This window comes from Cataglyphis hispanica, chromosome 7 (genome assembly GCF_021464435.1).
Source record: "Cataglyphis hispanica isolate Lineage 1 chromosome 7, ULB_Chis1_1.0, whole genome shotgun sequence".
NCBI lineage: Eukaryota > Metazoa > Arthropoda > Insecta > Hymenoptera > Formicidae > Cataglyphis > Cataglyphis hispanica.
Window position 1 is genome coordinate 1,456,350 of NC_065960.1, and position 19,003 is coordinate 1,475,352.

At 36.6% G+C, this 19,003-nt stretch overlaps 2 protein-coding genes across 3 annotated transcripts in view; one reads left to right on the forward strand and one right to left on the reverse strand.

Moving 5' to 3' along the window:
* Positions 1-11,519, reverse strand: part of LOC126850891 (muscle calcium channel subunit alpha-1) — a 61,124-nt gene extending 49,605 nt beyond the window's left edge. For both annotated transcript variants that reach the window (XM_050594333.1, XM_050594334.1), the window contains exon 1: positions 11,380-11,519. The gene's annotated coding sequence lies outside the window, so the exon portion shown is untranslated. The remainder of the gene's footprint in view (positions 1-11,379) is intronic.
* Positions 10,940-12,933, forward strand: LOC126850956 (uncharacterized). Its single transcript, XM_050594446.1, has 2 exons — positions 10,940-10,997; positions 11,288-12,933. Exons 1-2 carry the CDS (start codon positions 10,940-10,942, stop codon positions 12,367-12,369), a joined length of 1,140 nt encoding a protein of 379 aa, XP_050450403.1. The 3' UTR covers positions 12,370-12,933.
* The last annotated feature ends 6,070 nt before the right edge of the window (positions 12,934-19,003 follow it).

Sequence of the window (19,003 nt, forward strand, 5' to 3'; positions counted from 1 at the left end):
TTTATATGTGTTGTACAGACTTTTTGTGCTGTTACTATTTATCGATAATAGATCAATAAAGTTTTAGAATATTTAAATATCTAAATTGTAATCAAATTATTATTTGTGAATATTATTTTATTTATATGGAATATTATTGGAAATATGATTGATATACACTTTTCACGTGGTTTATTTATTTCACAACTGCTAGCAATATTTGTTTGAAGATAATTACGCAATCAACAAATAATAACTTTTTTTTCAAATACGAGAAAGAGAGTTATTATTTATTGTCATTTTATTGAACGATTTTGGATTCAAAATTGCTCTATCACGTGATAATTTTGAGCAATTTGTGATTAAAATTGAGTTATTTTAAAAAATGAGCTATTTTAATATATTTTATCATGTTATAGCTATAGGTATGTGACATGTTGGAAAAATTTTGTTGGAATCAAAATTATATATTTTGTTAGAATTTGTAGTTTTACTGAAAGGAATTTGATCTAATAATTATAAGTAATAAAATAATCATGGTTAAATATGGGGTTTATAGCGGTAAAGAGCTACTAGATTTTTCACACACACATATACACGCATATTGAAATTCCTAGAAAATAATTTTCAATTAATTCATTTAAATTTGAAATTTTTTCAAGTCTCTCAATGATTCGTGTACGTATACATGGAACAATCTAATAATAAATAAAATCGACGATAAAAAAAAGCTACTTGTTATAAGAGAGAGAGAGAGAGAGAGAGAAATGCGGTTTACATGGTGTGAAATTCTTTTGTCTCGTGACGAAAAAATTCCATGAAGGCGGCAGCATCGATCGTTTTGAATCCACGAATAATACGTTCCGGATGAAATCGCTTTAACGAGGCGCTGTCAATCGCGGCCGAGTATCGCTCGATATAGCGCATATATAATTGCGTACTTCCATCGCTGCATCGTGTTTGGAAGTTCTGTCGAAGCGGCATTCTCCCGAGGATATTTTTATCCCAAGAATTCATGTCTGGGCGTTCGTCAAGATCGTCGAACTACTCTCTTTCCTTTCTTTGTTTGTCGTTCCAAGTATAATGCTTTTTTATTCGCTTTCTCTCCCTTACATACAACTATCGCTCCTTACCGTTTTGATGTCGCGATCAACAGCATTTTGAATAAATGCGCATTCAATGATCTAGCCATTTGATATTTAATTGTTTTCAGTTTTTGTATTTTAGAGTTATTTTAATTTATGTTCATAATGGCTTTATTTTATTTGTAAATTAATTATCTAGAAAAAATGTATAAAGACATATATTAATATTCTCTCTCCACAAGATTTATATTAACAATCTCTTTCAAATAATTATACACGCATTAAAAGAATATGGAAATTACTTTATAATTATATTATAAAATCCTCTTTCGAGTAAATGCCAATAAAAATAATAAATATAAATCAAGGAAAACATATAATAATAATAATAATAATAATAATAATAGCGCCATGTAGAAAATTATGTGCTAGAAAAGTATGATAAAAAGTCGCCGTTAATTTCGCTTCAATTTTATTTTCTCATCAATCGAAGTACAATGTAGAACCCGATGTGACATTTGCATTATATTTAGATAAACAAAGCAAAAAGTGTGCAGTAATAATGGATTATAAATAACTACACACTGTTTCTTCGCAGCACAGAGATCGTTATACATATACTATTTCCATTATGATGAATATATATATATATATATATATATATATATATATATATATATATATATATATACATGCATACATCATAGATGCGTACATATATTTCTCTATATCGTTCTTTATTGGAAAATTCATTCGAAGATCTCCGTTTGTCGATGACGTTTATCCCAGGCGATAATATGTCACGTTGATATATGTCATATATGTAAATAACTAAATACTTGACAACATGTTCTTTTTTGCAACGTGAAAAGTGGAAATTTATTTCACCGTTTGCGAGAATTTGCTAGATCGTTTTCTTAATTCTTTAGCAATCAATCATATGCTATAAATGGAGATGTTTTTTCTTATTAATAACATAAGTGCATGTGCAGTTTTAGAAACATTTAGTGTCGTTTACAGATAATATGATTTATTATTTTAAATTACTTAGCACACAGATATGTGATTAATTGTATGATTTTAAATGAAATAATAATAAGGAAGAAATAAGAATCCTCTTAATTATTAAAAAATTTATTATTATTAATTAAATATTATTATTAAAAAATATTTTTTTATTCTTATTCGTTCCTAATTATTGACAATTTTACACACACACACACAATTTTTTATATATAAATAAATTTATAAAAAGCTACACACAAAATAATTTCTTTTAGTAATTAATTAATATAAATAATGCGTTTTAGTAAACAAATAAGTTTTAAAGGATGAGTAAAAAAAAAAAAAATCTAAAGCTGCTTCTGAGAAAAATATTTATAAAAAGCGACACAGTGTTTGTCATGAACGAGTGAAATAACAGGATGCCGATGGCAAAGGGGGATCTCGCCTATGTGCACGTACAAAACCGAGTGGGAGGCATGATTTAAAAATAGCTCGAACTCTGGGTCACGAAGTTGAAATCATTTGGAACGATCTAACCTGCGATACCCTAAGAAATGGGCGTTTCACCTTCCTAAGGGAGACGCACGTGACGACACGTAGATGAGTGATTGAGTTTGCGTGGAAAATGATTATGAATGAGACCTAGAAAATCTGGATGACGGGGATGATGCTAAATAAATCACAAGGCGATGAGATAAGATTGAGATAATTCACGCAATTGTAATAATAGAGTTCAATAGTACTCAAAGTAAATTATACGTGCGGAGATCCCCTTTTTTAAACACAAGTAGTTGAATGTTTCGCGAGAATATTTCTTTTTTTTTTAAGTGAAAAATTAATATATCGTTTGTTTAATATTTATTAAACGGATTTTGATTTAAATTTACATCGGATATTTATTTGTTTCAATATTATATATATTTATATTTAATTATATTGTTTTACATATATGTAGGTTTGATTCATTTTTAATGCACACGTTTTAAGATTAAAATATTGATGAAAACATATGGGAGACCGACATGTCTCTCATCTTTGAAAAAAAACAGCATATATTTCATCCAATTTATATTTCCATCGAGCTTGAGAAGAATCTCTGCGATATAATGAGGCATGTGATTTGTATTTAAATGAATTTAAGCGATTTAATTTAATAATTCGCTATCGCGAGATTTTTCGGTCACGCGGAGGAAGCGGAAATTCGCGCGCTCACCCAAGCGGAAGGCACGAATCTACAGTCACGTGGTTGAAGGATTCGATTACCATAAGTTTGTAGCATTTCGGCCGATCGCTGGATAAGTTTGAGGCAAAGTGCATTCGATGCGCTCGCTCATTCGCTCGCATCGACGGAAATGGACGTTATATTTGCCGTTGCACTTTGTAGCGAATGTCATTGCAAACTGTATTTTGGCAGGCGACGTTCTTATAATGTTGGCCCGGAACCGAATCGCCTTCGCGCAAATATACTCTTTGCGCACACACCTCGCCGCTTATTTTTGAGCAACTTTATCCAATCCGCCGAAAGGGAAAGTCTATTTATCAATTTATTATCAAAGACGGTTTTTTTTTTACGTTTCAAAGGGAAAACTTTTAAAATTACCGAAGAGAGAAATCTAATAATATACAGTAATAGTGTACTTGATGTAAAAATTAATCTGATGCTCGTAAATTTTTTTTAGAAAGCACACGATCTCTTGCGCTGGGAAAGATCCGCTTCTCTTTGCGACCTTTCGTTTTTATCGAAACGATCAAAGTGTACTACTACGCGCAATGTGTTTTCTTTCCCTCAAGACACAATCGATCCTTCCATTGCCACCTCGAGCGGAACTTGCGAAAGTTCACAGACGACGCGCATTATCGGAACAGCTCGCGAACTTGCCTGGAGAGCCTATCTTCTCGCTATCGACCATCCGAATTGTCGGCTCTGTCCGATTTTCCCATTACCACATTCCCACTTTATTCATCGCCGAGTCAGCCAAGTCTAACTAAAACTGTCGATGCAGTTAGTTTTATTTCGAGTTTCCTTTTTTTCTGCTACTATGATTAAACTATTCTTCCGCGAGTCATATTTTACACGAGCGATTATTAATTCATATCAGTTACGATAATAAAGAGAAACTGTAGTATATATAGAGAGTGAGAGTGGATTCGAAAGAATGCAAAGAATGGTAACTTCTTTGCAATCACGGCCCTGGCAACGGTTGTCAACCCTTTAAAGCGTCGACCTACTTCGCGCGTTGTACGTCCTCAAGTGTCAAGAAACGAAGTTTCGTCATATTGTTTCCAAACACGAGAATGTGGCTTCCATATACACTCGAAGCAATCTGTAAAGATAACTTACAAGTTACGTAGAAAAGGTCACTTCAAAGGGAAAAAAAGGTCAAGACAGAGAGAGAGATCTCATCACCGAATGCGCGTAAGGACTGCCTGACATTTCATTTTAGACACAGTGCAGCTGCCTGTTTCTCGTCGCTGGAAAAATAGCGTTTTCTTCGCAAATTGACGCACGGCAGCCTTTACGCATTTAACGTAATGAGGTTTTCTCCAACTATAGCCCACGATGTCGATGCAAGGGGAACCCTTTACGCCTTTCGTAATAAAATGTTCTTCGGCTTTTTCAACTTCCAGGCAATTTAAAAGCGATCCTTTAAATTGCTTGGAATTAAGTTCAGTTTTTTTATGTTTAACTTATTGTTGTGCGAGAATCATCGTTATAAAAATATAATGTTAATAATTAATATATAACTTTCTAGAGCACGTTTTTCTTCCTTTTGTTAAGCGCTTTGTTAATAAAACGCGAAAATAAAAATTATATAATTGATATTATACATACAAACAATGCAGTATTTTAAGAGTGTATACGAATTTAAATATTGAGGTCTCTCTTCATTTTTTCACACTTCCCGCAAAATTAGTCACTATATATTCTTCCTTCGTATTCCATCATCGCCCACCGGCGATTCTCCGGAATAGAGCCTCTTCTTCAATGCCGTGAGAGCTTCCTTCCGCCAAATTCGATCGATATTTCCGAGGTGAAAATACCGACGATGGCAGAGAGAGAGAGAGAGAGAGAGAGAGAGAGAGAGAGAGAGAGAGAGAGAGAGAAGAGATCGTGCTGACAGAGAAAAGGAAATACTATTTCCTATTTGATTAGCCGATCGCGCGGCAGGCAGCCGCAGGTGAAACACAAGCGGTGTCTATAAATGCGAGATCTTCGATCTTTGTCTGCATGAAAAATCGGCTATCACCGCTTGATGACAGAAAGTGACATTAGCGGGAAATCTTATGAATTTGTTAAATTAAATATTTTAAATCCTTGAATTGTTGATGTTTTTGCAAGAATTTAAAGGCAATTTATTCTAGGAAAAGTTTGCAGCAGCGTTATCTTGCATCAAAATTCTGTGTAAAAAAATAAGGTAGAGAGAATATTAAAAAAGATAATGGAAAAAAGGACAAAGATCAATAAAAGTAATTTTTATCAAAATTGAAATTAGTTATTTTAGAACACCGTGTATGTGTATGTATTTGAAATATCGATGACAAGTATTGTGCAACAGATCTATATATCTCGTTCCCGAGTTCGCGGCACGATGATAAACTAAAGACGAATGGCTCGGCAAGGTGCATCGGCTAAGGAGAGGACGGAAATTTATAATCTCTGTATTATAAATTTAATTGCCGCGCGGAATTTCTCCGGACTTCTAGCCGTTGTTTGTACGGGAACGACTTAAAGGGGTCGGGTAATATCGCGGATCAGTCCCGAGGGATTATGTTAAACGTCTGCATCTCCGTGCGGATTATATCATATTTTCCGAGACATTTCGCTCGTGCCGGACGCACGGAGTTAAGAAATACCGACGGCGCTTAATTGTGTAATTAGAACGAGCTATTATAAAAGAGATCCCTCACAGTTATACCCCACACTGTGCTTTCTCTCTCCTAAATCGCGTGGGGATCGAGCTTAACGGGGATGCGCGCGATAAGGGAACAATTCTTTTTGGTACGATTTCTCGGATCGCATCGGTGCAAATCTCATCATTAATCTCATGCGCCATTTTCTTACCATCTAATCTAATTCAATTAAAATCTAATATAAGGACTTCTCAATTCAATTCAGCAGAAACGCAACGAGATCGATTTTATTCTGCTCCTCTCTCTTCCTCTCATTCTCTCTCTTTCTCTCGCAATTCTCGTACAAATAAAACAAAATTAAATGACGCATGAGATGTGATTATAGCTTGAATTGTAATTGTATCAATTTATGAAGTACTAATTGATGTGAAGATGGATGTGTAAATTTGTAAATCGTTATTTCAAGTAAACAGAGTATTTCTGTATAATTTAGTTTATACGATAGTTTATATTATGCATACGATTTTTATTTCTAATGAATATTTATGAATAATTATGTAATTGGATATTTTTTACTAATTACTGCATCGTCATGCCGGCGGCAATTAATGTGTCAAGGAACACGGGATCGTAAAAATTCTATTGTCGCGTGTCCAAGAGTCTTACATAGGACCGCCGTATGAAAATATCGCGCCTTTTTATTACGAGAACGTTATGTGCGTCGGCATTTTTTTCACGGGATTTTTATTGTTAACCACGACGATAAATTTTTATTATTCAAAAAAAAGAAGTTCCTCCCAACTCGGCCGCGTGTCGTGCAACGCATTTACACAACTAATTCTCGCGCAAGCGGAAAATCTGCATTTTTCGCGCGACGAAAAATGGATGCCTCTCTTTCTCTCTTTCGCGCGCGCGCGTAAAATGAATTTTTTTCGCCTCTTAAAATATCCCGATGATTTTCCATGTTATTAATATTAAACAACAGATAAATTTTCACAAGTTTCTCAATCGACATTTTTCGCTCTATCGCGAACTTATACGCGCGGCGTGATGATCTCGTTTCGAAACGTGGAAGATACTCTGCGCCTGATACAGAGAGTGAGACATAAAAATCGCGGAAATGATTTCGCTGCCGTAACAATGTTATGCAAGCGAGAACGCGATGCGATCTACATGCATAACGTGCGCACTTTGCTGGCGCCGTATGCGATTCCCGAGGTCAACAGATCTTGTCTCGTCCCGCGAATACGACATCGAAGATTTTGCGTGCAGCGTTTTTATATGCGAGATAGAGAAGACGCGTTGACAATTTATTATAATCAATCGATGAAGTAACGAAGCTTGTTATAATCGCAATCATGTTCGCGATATAAAAAATCTGATTGTATTAATTATTAAAAAGATTATAATTTATAATACTTAGATTCTTATTGCACGAATCCGTTCTTCTTCAATTCAATCGAAAATTAGCAACACACGCTGTTGTTGTTACATATTAATATAATTTTTGTTACGAAGAGAAACAAAAAGTTACGAAAAAGATCGAGCGATAGAGAAATTCTTAAATTAATTAATAGATAATTAATGAATTAATTAATTAATTAATAATTAAATTAGCGAAAATGCAGTTGACACAACGATTCACAAATCCACGGTTCAGTTGATTGATCTCGAAGCTAAATTTGCCTAGCGATCGCAACTAAACAGGTGCGTATCTAGTTACTAAACTGTCCATATATTTTGACTCAGTTATTAGATAGATCTGTAGATGTGTACACATAGTATGTACATACGAATAGCTCGGTAAGAACTGTCTTAAGTAGTTGGACGAGCTTTAAAAGCGATCCATTTTCGCAGAGCAAAAGAGCCTTTTCTTTAAGCAATCTCTTTGGCATCATTAGATCCGCATATCTACTTCCAAATCTCAGCTCTTATTTTTTCCAAAATATATTCTTAATTTATTTAAAATTGATCGAGAGATTTTAAGATTCACTTAAAATTCGTTAAATTAAGTTTCAACTTGGCTATCCGACGTCCAAAACTACGGAGCCTACGTGCCAAGAAATTCGTAACTAAACTTCATCGCTGTTTTTGTAACCTAGTGATTATGCGAACTCATTTCCACGAGAGAGATAGAAAAAGGGATAGAGAGAGAGAGAGAGAGAGAGAGAGAGGGAAGGCGATTGAGTTTTCTCTCGTGTCCGTTTCGCCGCATCGCTAATCGGAAAACGGATGCAGCTATACTGGCAGCACGGAGTTTAGTCGATGAATCAAAACGCAGTTTGTGTGTGCCGGCACAGAAAATGTATCGCGCGATGCTCGTCGAGTATGTAAAGAAGAAGCTCTGTTGGCATCGAACATAATAATAGTAGTTCGAACAAACCGCATATTGATAGCGCGCGTACCTCTCTCTCCGCGACACGTGTCGACGCGAGCCGCGAGTAAATGCATCTGTCATTAGAACACAAAATAAGCGCTACCATCATCGACCAGCTCATCGCGAATTGGCATAAAGGGACGCTTCACTTTCTTTGTACACATTAATTCAAAAAGGCGGAAAGAGAAATTAATTAATTTATAAATATTAATACTGATTTTTTCATCGAAAGGAATAATGATAAAATATTTGATAAAATATTTTATATTTGATAAAATATTTTTCAATCCTTTTTCAGAATTTAAAAAAATAAAAATAAAAATCAGAAATATTCTACGCAGTAAATATCTTTAATATTTTTTATATAGGAATACCTTTACGCATTTTGTAAATTAATTATTTAATTATTAGATTTTTTGTTTAATATATATAATACCTTAGTGTTATTTATAAAATTTATTGAAATATTATCTGTGCATGAATTTTAGTATATATATGTATCTCTCACAGGGAGAAATATTTATTTAGAAATTTAATACTTCGCCAAGCGCTACGCGTGTTAATTTAATATGCATCAATATTATGTAACCATCAAAAAAAGCTAAAAACATTATTATCGATTCATCATTATATATGAGATTTCTAAAATACTTTACCTTCAAGATACGCGAGGAGTGCAATACAGTTTGAGGAATCCCGTATCTCGTATCCCGTATTTATGAGACACGGGTCTGTCTACCGCCATCGATCACTCCCGAAGGATTGAGTAGAAAAAGACGGGACTCCGTCAGACCCTCGCATATCTATAAGGTTGAACTATCGCATTCGATGGAGAGATAGCGTAATGAAATTCGCCAATTTGTTTCGAAACCACAATCCTCGCGAAGACGCTGATCGGTTTAATGAAATTTATTAATCCAGTCCCGGTGTATCTCCCCGCCGGAAGATTAAATGCGCAACGTCACCACTCGATTCGGCGAATGCGCTCGCGAAACGTTTTTTCAATGATGGAAAAAAAGTCCTTATGTTTTTTTTTTTTTAATAGTCGCGTTAAACGGCGCCGTAACAACAACGCCGTTGAGCTTCTTTGAAATTGTCTCGGCGCGGACAGCTTTATTATATCTGATGTTACTTTATTATGCGCTGGTCCAGCGCGGCTTAACATGCACGGCTATAAATGCAGATGACTTTTGTATAAAAGGGTGCGCCAGTATGAATCATTTAAAGTTGAAGATATTTTGACTTTCTCGTAATCGGCATTGATGTTTAAAGTTCAAAAAACGACGAATTTTCGCGCTTTGAAAATACTTTGTTACACGAAAAAGTTTACGTAATAATAATAATTAGACATTCTATGTTACTATTGAATTGAAATATAATTATATTCGCATAACATATATGTAACATATATATTTATATATTTGACTTCTATAATATGTTTATATTTTTTACATATTTTCTGCGTTAGTGTAGTTGTTTAGTTTAGTGTAGTTGATTTCTTAAGCATAATAAAAGTTCCTAAATTATTGTTATCACTTTGAATATTATATCATTTTTTTTTTCCAAAGAAAATTAGAGAGAAACCATTTCTCAATCTCGATATGATTTGAGTTCTTGTATTCAACAACCGATCCAGATAATCTACCGATAACGTTTCGCAATTAGAATATATTTCTTTTCAATTTTCATGGATTTGTATGTGTGTGTGTGTGTGTGTGTGTGTGTGTGTGTGTCTCACGCATGCGATAATCGAAAATCTATAACGAGAGCATCGAAAAATAGTAGAACGAATTAGGAAATGAATAGGAAACGAATATAATCGGTGTCAATATCGTCTCGTCATCAACGAATTTTCATTCTTTGATTGATTATGACTTTTACTTGAATTAATCGAACCCGCAACGAGGACAGCTATCGTCTCGCTGGCGCCAGCGGACGCGCAGCTCCAGAGAATCCAGTTAAAAAGCGTATATCTCAATATAAATTTCGTGGTGTACCGTTCGTAGACTGTAAACGTAAAACCGGCGCGCGAAACTTCGAAACGAGGTCGGAACTTTTAGGCCGCTTTTTTTTTTTTAGGGCCGCATTGTTTATTAAACGGCTGTGTGCGCCTTCGCTTAAAACATCTGCTGCCTGCGAAGCGGATCTTACATTCCTGAACCCGTTTTTCAGTTTAGACTATCTTCGTTAATAATCTGTCGGCCAATTATGATCAACTCGTAAAATCGATGTATCACGATCTTCGCGTTGTTATCTATCCTTTGTTTATCATTTTCAGTTTATATTCATATAGTCATCTTTGTTTCACATACGAAAATAATAACTGATATAGATTTGAGAAGTAAAAATATATTATATTCAGACTATAATTTTTCTTAATACGAATGATTCTATCTGTTTGCTTACACGTTCATTTGTGCTTTAATTTGTATCCTATATTGCTACTCAACGGTCCGATAATTATTTGAAACGACATTTGTTAAAATAGAATCGATGTTGAAATTCGAGGATCACCGACCTATTTTATGTAAAGACCCGCCAAGTTAAACGACCTCGCAGAATATTAGACGCGATGACGGGATATAGTCGTCTTATATAATCTCACCGATTCCCTCTGGACGGTTTAAGAATCGAAGCGAATATGATCGATGAGGACCGTTATCGATCTCTAAATATCACCAAAAGACGGAAACACCAACGTATATCTCTTCACCAATGATTGCATAAACATACCGATAACATGACACACTGATTTTTAAATTCATTTTGGATTTCCTACAAATCCTATCGAGCACAGTTTCACTATTCTAGAAACATCTTCCTTTTCAACACTGGACTATTTATCCGATTTTAGCGAATTTTCTGAGCACGATCTTCACGTCGCGTGTTTCCTCGAACGATCTAAAAATGATATTCGGCGATCTTTAGCGATAAAATAGAATCCGCATCGGCATCCGACAATTTTTGGCGCCACAAAAATCTCGGAGAGGACTCCGAACCGTCGACCTCACCGTCGATCACTCCACTCGAAAAAAATGGGAGGGGTGGGCGAGGGGAGGGAGGGAGGGAAAGCACACTTACCACATATCTCTTCCTCGACGGCGGAGCACAACAGCGGATTTCGTTGCGTATCACGTGAGCCGCCGGGCGTATCCGCTCGTCATATCCGCGCGTTCACGCACTCGCGCGCGGCCTCGCTCGAGATCCGCTCACTACCGCTGCCGTGTGCGAGAGTCGCCCTTTCCTTCCTCCTCCTCCTCCTCCTCCTCCTTCTCCTCCTCGTCGTCGTTCTCCTCTGCCTCTTCCGCCTCCCGGTCGCGCCGGCCTCGGCCCGGCTCCACTCCCGAGGTTTACGCAGGGCGCAACGCACCCTCTTCTTCGGCGAGGAGAGCCTACTACCCGCCGCCCCTTCCCCCTAAACGCACGACGCGCTGCGCACGTACGCGCATATGTCACCTCCTCGCGATACCTCCGCCCTCGTGGGATCCTATATCGCGGCCGCCCCCGCTTCTTCCCTGGGCACACACGGCACGAGAGGGCACCCACAATACGACGGAATCACCACACCAACCACCAGGCACGACCGGCACACAACTACGACGTGAAGACGTGGGGAAAACCGAGCGAGCGCGCGCGGGCGCACACGTTCCGCCGCCACCACCACCACCACCACCCCTGCCACCACTCCTCTTCGCTCTTCTTTTACGTAGCCCTCCCTCTCCTTCTCTCTCTTTTTCGGATTTCTCTTTTCGTTCTTCTTCTTGCTCGTCCTATCTCCGTCTCTTCTATCCCCGTTCTCTCCCTCCTCTTGGAGCGCGGCCTCTCGCTTCGTGTAAACTTATAAATAGATATCTAGGTGCGTTCTATTATATTTATATATACGCACGTACACACACACACACACACACACATACACACACGCGCGTCGACAGCGGTGAGAGCGCGAGCGCGATACTTTCGCGGAGAGACGGGTCCGACGCGTGCGTGTGTGCGTGCTACGCGTTTCCTCTACATATACGGCGTCCACGAGAAACGTGCCACCCTTCCCGACATACCGACTTTCTCAGTTGAAGAGAATTTTCGGTGCGATCTCGAATGACACGAGGATATCGAGAGGAGAGGAGCGTAGAATTGCTAGACGACGTCTATATCATCGAGTCTCGGATCAATCCCGGTTTCCTTCCCTTTCTTTAGCCCTTCGCACTTCTCTCTTTAGCCCTTGTCGCTCTCGTCAGCAACACGACAACGCGACGCGAGCAAGATTCTGTTTCTCTTTTCTGAATCTCCTTTCCTCGCGAGCCGAGTTTCTGGCGCCCTCGCTTCCCTTCGCGGCTTCACGGCGGACAACTCCGATGTCACTGCACCGCTCTCTGTCTCGCTCGAGCAACCGCACGGCCAGTGCTCCCTTTTCCTATATATACGCGCATTCCGCCGCGCGTTGGGGTCTCGCCCCGCGGTACACACGCTTCCCTTCGATGGCGCGCACCGGCGGGGATGTCCCTCTCGATCCCTGATGACTTCCGGTGAGCGATGCGACCAGATGGAGAATATGCTTTTTTTCCTCTCTTTCTTACTTTCTTTTTTTCGCGAACGCACGACGCACAGGTCGAACGGCGACGACGACAGGGCACACGCTCTCCGCACTCGGATGATACGCCGCCGGCTCGACGCCAGCGACGCCTGGCATCGCGACGCCCCACCCCCATCCCCGCACCCCTCCCGAGCGAGACGCCGCGGAACGACGCGAGCACGTATAAGCGCTACAACGAGGAGCCAACGAGGATGGCGATGGTGAGAGCATCACCAATCCTCGAGGAGAATAGTGGCGGATTTAAAGCGGCCTGAATGAAAACCACTGTGTGTGTGTGTGTGTGTGTGTGTGTGTGTGTTTACCTCTTGTCATAACTAAACTTATAAGAAAATAAATCAGCGGAAAATAAAAATTTGATATAAATCATTCCCTTACTTTTTTACATTTGCGTGCTTAATCTTTTTTTATGCCATTAGTAGTTATCGCTGATTAGAGTCAGACAATAAGTAGTAGAGTTTTGCAGGAGCGAAAGAATATCAGTGGCGTATGACAGTTGTAGTCAGACATAGCGCGGTAAATCAACACCAATCTGAGATTTCTCATTCTCCTATCTAGTTCAAACTTTTGTTATCTATCCAATAAACTTATAAAATGAAAAATATTGGGACTGGTGAAGAATATAAGTGTCCAAACATTGAACTAAAAAAACAAAAATATGCACACGATATAATATAAAATCGAGGAAATAGATTACATAACTACAATGTTACGTAATTCAATTCAGATTATTTAATTATATGTATAATTAAAGCAGATTCTTCCTGCTGATTCCTCCATCACTGCTTATTAACATTATTATATCGACAAAGTATGATGTAATTGTTGCATTTACGCAAAATTTATTTAAATGAATTTAATATCTGTCATAATGGCGAGAGGAAAAACAAGCAATTTATATTTTTATTTTGAAAAGATTTTTAAGGCATTACGCCGAGAGTGCTGCGTAAAAATTTCCCTTACAATTATCTCGCGAAAATGAGATACGTCGATGGATGATCACGCGTGTAAGGAAAACACTTGCTTAGCGAAACGACGCGATAGTCAGCGGAAAAATTTATTTTCGACCCATTTCAACCGACCTACTTTAGCGATCACGCGCACCGAGTGTACTTTCCGGAGGTCGTAGGGCACAGATGATTTAGCAGAGAACGAGTTTCGCTCTTTGCCGCGCAACACCTTTTGACGTCCTTTTATTCTTTACAAAATGCGATTATCGAAAATCTCTAAAAGAGAGAGAAAGAGAGAATTAATACAAATTTATATAAATATATATCGGAGAAGGTAACGATATTTATATATTTATGCATATAAATAATATAAGAATAAATTATTATGTAACATAATATAAGGTAATTTTCGTTTTTCGAAATGCAAAAGATGCGACTATTGTTTTCTACAATGACTTATATTAAGCGTAGCAAAGACATGGTGAATTTCGTTAGAGAAAGAAATAAAATTTAAAGATAATACTTTGCATCCATTTTTGCGCATCTTGGCTTGTTCTAGAGTCTGATCCATTTTAACAGTGCAAATTCCGTCGCTTACACGAGAGCGAAATTTATTTGCCAAATAAGGGATCGAAGATCAGATAAGTGTACCGCTTTGTTCTCATTTCATGCATCAAGCATTTCACCAATGCTTCGTGTCTAATCTTTTGACAATTTAAAGAAGTACATTTACTCAGGAGTTAAGTAATAATATTATCGAAAAACGGAGTGTGCATGTGTGTCAATGAATAATTTATGTGCAAAATGTAATAAAATGGAACAATCACGCTGATGTAGAATAAAAAAAAAATATTAACAATTTAAATTTTTTAATCTTGTTTTTTAATTATTATATTAACTATTTAGATATCAAACGATTTTGAATTCATATTAATAATATTTAAGGAAGATTGTGATATGTAATTAGTAATAATACAGATGCACAATAATAAAAGTCCTTATTCAAAAGATAGCAGAGCTAAGATATGCAAACAATTTTTATACACTAACAGTCATTTAACGGATTGTCAAAAGAATATTTGTGCAAAATAAAAAATTTCCAAATTTAGAAATTCTAAAGAATTTCTAAATTTAAATGTGTAAATATAAGTAAATACAATAATTTCACAATAAAAAAAAGACAACTAAAAATACAGTCGTATCTCTTTGCATTCGGCTTCATGTTATCTGCAGATACTCATCGACAAAAGAGATAATCGGATCATATTACACGAAATATAAATTTATCATAATTAATTCTATTTATCATAATTAATTCTATAATATAATATAATGTCAATATAATACAGAAATTGTGTAATGTTTTTTATTCAAACAGCATTGCAACTTTGAGAAGCCCGAGTCATTGGCACATTATTACCATAGCCAATATCTGAATTCGTATATAAAATTGATGAATTATATGAGGTGATAATTGCTTGTGAAAGACTATATAAAAAAACATGTATCATATAATATTACACTCTTACCGTTACTGTCCTGTTATGTTACTGTGTGTACGAAGGGATACGTATTTTTATAGGATGTACGATCGATCACGAAATTACGCCGTAAGAAATATCAGTTTACGGACGCGAATGCGCCGATGTTGTTCGTATATTTGTGTGTGTGTGTGTGTGTGTGTGTATGTGTGTGTTTACATCTCTCTTCCCGATATTTTAAAATCATCGAGACACAAGTACATAAAAAAAACATTGGCAATACGGTCAGATCGCAAAACAAGAATCATTCGAAATAAGATATCCACTAATTGATAGCTGCTAAACACTAATATTCATTGAATAATCCAATAAAAACAATAATTAAAAATTAATATTAATTCTATCTGATTAATGTTACACTTGAAAGCAAATGCTGAGTAAAAAATTAGAGTATATTAGAGTTGTAATTGCAAATTTTCTAAAGCATCGTCTGCGATAATGAAAAGGAAAATATTTCTATAGTTAATTAAAATCACTGTGAAAGTAATTACTGTGACATGATTTTAAATGTTTCTCTCTCACAATTTTAATTTCTCTCTAACACGAATATAAAAATATTACGCCTACGTTAAGCCGAGGATTCTCTTGACGACGATGTTTTATCTTGATCAAGTGCCAATTTGCTTTATCAACGCAACAATTCGAGATATTCTATGTACGACGTATTTTCTCGGGATTTATCAATATTTCAACGGTAAGGAGAGAGCAAAGCGCAATTCTTAAACAAGTTGGACGATCAGCAACGAGGCGATTGCAAATTGTTTCGGAAAACCGTCCTGATATCTGATAACTATCGCGGACCCGATCTATCCTCCCTAAATAAATCCGATCAGCTGACGGATAACGTTTCTTAACGAGTATCTTGCGGAGAAACGCTTTTGTCGCGCGGAACCAAGTTTTCTTTGGAGGGTGCGTCGTCTATTCACATATACAAACGCGTCGCATATAATGGACACCATATAGGTCACACCCATGTAGGCAGATACGCGTGTCGACGCAGCGGCATTCACACGCAATAATAGACGCCGGCGATTTAATATTATCCGACAACAAAGTTATACGCCGTATAACTCGCGTCGCGCGAGCCTCCTCTTTCGCGTCCTCATAATTTTCATTTCAATCCTGTAAAAGGCAATAAAAAAATAAGGGAAAATTATTGAAAACAAAAACTTTTATCTCTTTCCGAGCGTAATATAAATGCGAGGAGAGGGAAAATGTTAACCGCGCTGTCCGAGAATTCGAACTAATTACTCCTGAAAAGATTGAAACATTCGCCTCTTCTGTTTGTGACAAGAATCTGCATCGCGATATTATTTCTTAAAGCACTGTAATCTTTATAAAAAAAAAAATTAAATCGAAAAACTTGAAGTAGAAAAACTCAGACGGGAAGTTAAGATAAGCTCCGAGGAATTTAAATAGATACGAGTCGGTGCAGTTTTCTTCTCGATAGGATTTGCATTCTACGTAAGAACAAAACACGAAATTAGATAATTATACAGCGTTATACAAATGTCAGAGACGTTTTATGCATCAGCGTTCAGAATATGACATTTCTCGGAAAGCCGACACATGCGATCGCTATTTACTTGGGCGATGCATGTATCACGTTCCCATTTGATTGGCCGCGAGGAGAAGTCGTAAGTTGCGGCGTTAAAATTCCGCTTGTTTTACGCGACGCAGAATGCACGGAATATATTTTCTATCTGATGAGCAGTCAATTCCAGCGGACGCATTCTGTCGGCTCCTCGCCATAATGCTCGCACCGTGCAATAATGGAGCGAAAGTTGGTCCAACTATGATGTATCGGCTTTCCGGAAAACTGTATGTGTAAGCGTGTATTTTAGTAGATGACGGTACATTGTTAGTATTCCCTTGGGTAAACATTATTTATTACTTTTCTAGTCTCATGTCCACTAATAAAACGTGGCGATAAACAGGCGAGGCAAACATCGTGTAAGTGGCGTCAAACTTATCGATGACTCGATTGATCGTGTCTAATTTTGCGCAGAGCTATCGCTGAAAGAGCACCTGTAAAAGAATTAATCGTGTGTTAATTAAAATTTACTGTGAAATGAAAATATAAAAAGGAGAAAAAAAAAATTGAAAAACAATATAATATGTAATCCTAAAATAAATGTTCTTTTACAAATAATCTTAAATTTATTTTTATGATATGTATAGATGATGAAAGCATATGAAAATAATTTTATTTTAACAAGAAATATGAGATCTTCAGAATTTATTAAAATATATCTTCATAAATCTAGAATCCGCTGAAAAAGACTTCATCGTTAAATTCCAGAGATTAGAAAGAGATTATTATCTAAAAAAAAAAAAAAGATTATTCCTTATAATCAATGCGCTTAATATAAAAAACGGAATCTGTGCGAGTGTGAATCTGGCAATGTGCTGCAAATTAAGATGCAAGTTTTACTTATTTTCACAGCAAAAATTAACGGTAAGACGACAAACTGTCGATGAAATTAATTGCACAGGTGTGTTTATCTCAAAGAATTATTTTTATTTCTCACAGAAACTGCTTTTTTTTTGCACGCACGAAAGAATGAATCTTCTCTACAATTAACATTTATACCCGTCGAACCTTATTCTATTCTTAAAACTATTCTGTCGAAGAAAAGATAAAGCTCAAGTTTGACCACGAGGGACTGTTTTATTTATATAATCTACTGCGTTCGACTATATATTTATATATGTATATACCGGGGAAACCGTCGACTTGAACCGATCGCGGATGAGCAGAGTGGAATCACTCAAGAAATGCGACTCGCAAAAATCGAAGGAACACATGAAAGACTGATAGTTGTCAGATAGCTATCAATAACTCTATCAATTCGCAAAGTTGCAATTTTTCTTAGAGATTAAAAATTGGCCTCGTTGAATTTTTTTTTTTTTCGTTTTTCTTCTATTTTTATTACTTTTTAATTTTTCGCGCCGAAATTTAAGAATATTTTTATACTTAAGGAAAAAAAATATATATATAAAATTCCTTCTACTACCGTATACTCGACACTTAATTAAAAATTTTAATCTTTTTCCTTTCTTTTTATCGCTCCGATGCGATGCTATGAACTGAATATTCAACCGAGCAAAAGTAAATTTCTTAAGATTAATTTCAATCTTTTAAACGACTTTATCCTTTGACGAATCCATTCTTCGATCTACATGAAATTTAATCGGCCAGAAAGTCAATACAGCCAAGGTTTTCTATTTCGCATCATTATCCGAATATAAGCCAAAGGAGCTGTGTCGGTATGGATTACGTTTATGCGATTCATTTATTATGATTCCTTAATCCGTAGAAAATAATAATGACAATGTACATTTCTATGTATTTTCCGCTCAACAAAGAAAGTAATGTATAATTACAATATACGCCGCGCGCGAGTTTTGCTCTTCTACAGACAGAATTCACACATCTTCTTTCTTCTTTGTCTTCTTCTTCTTCTTCTTTTATACTTTTGGCGGCTCCGGCGAGAGGACAGACACACAAAAAAAGATTGTCCTCGTCGCGCGACGTCGGACTTGACGAAATTTATCTATAACAATGATCATTTACAGTATCTCGCGCGGGGATGGGTGGATGCGATTACAACGATTCTCTTTTT

Bases quoted from the DNA above. Each gene is read 5' to 3' on its own strand.
- LOC126850956 (XM_050594446.1), top strand. From the start codon at position 10,940: ATGATCGATGAGGACCGTTATCGATCTCTAAATATCACCAAAAGACGG. The intron at 10,998-11,287 runs GTATATCTCTTC...AATCTCGGAGAG, and splicing joins CAAAAGACGGAAACACCAAC to GACTCCGAACCGTCGACCTC.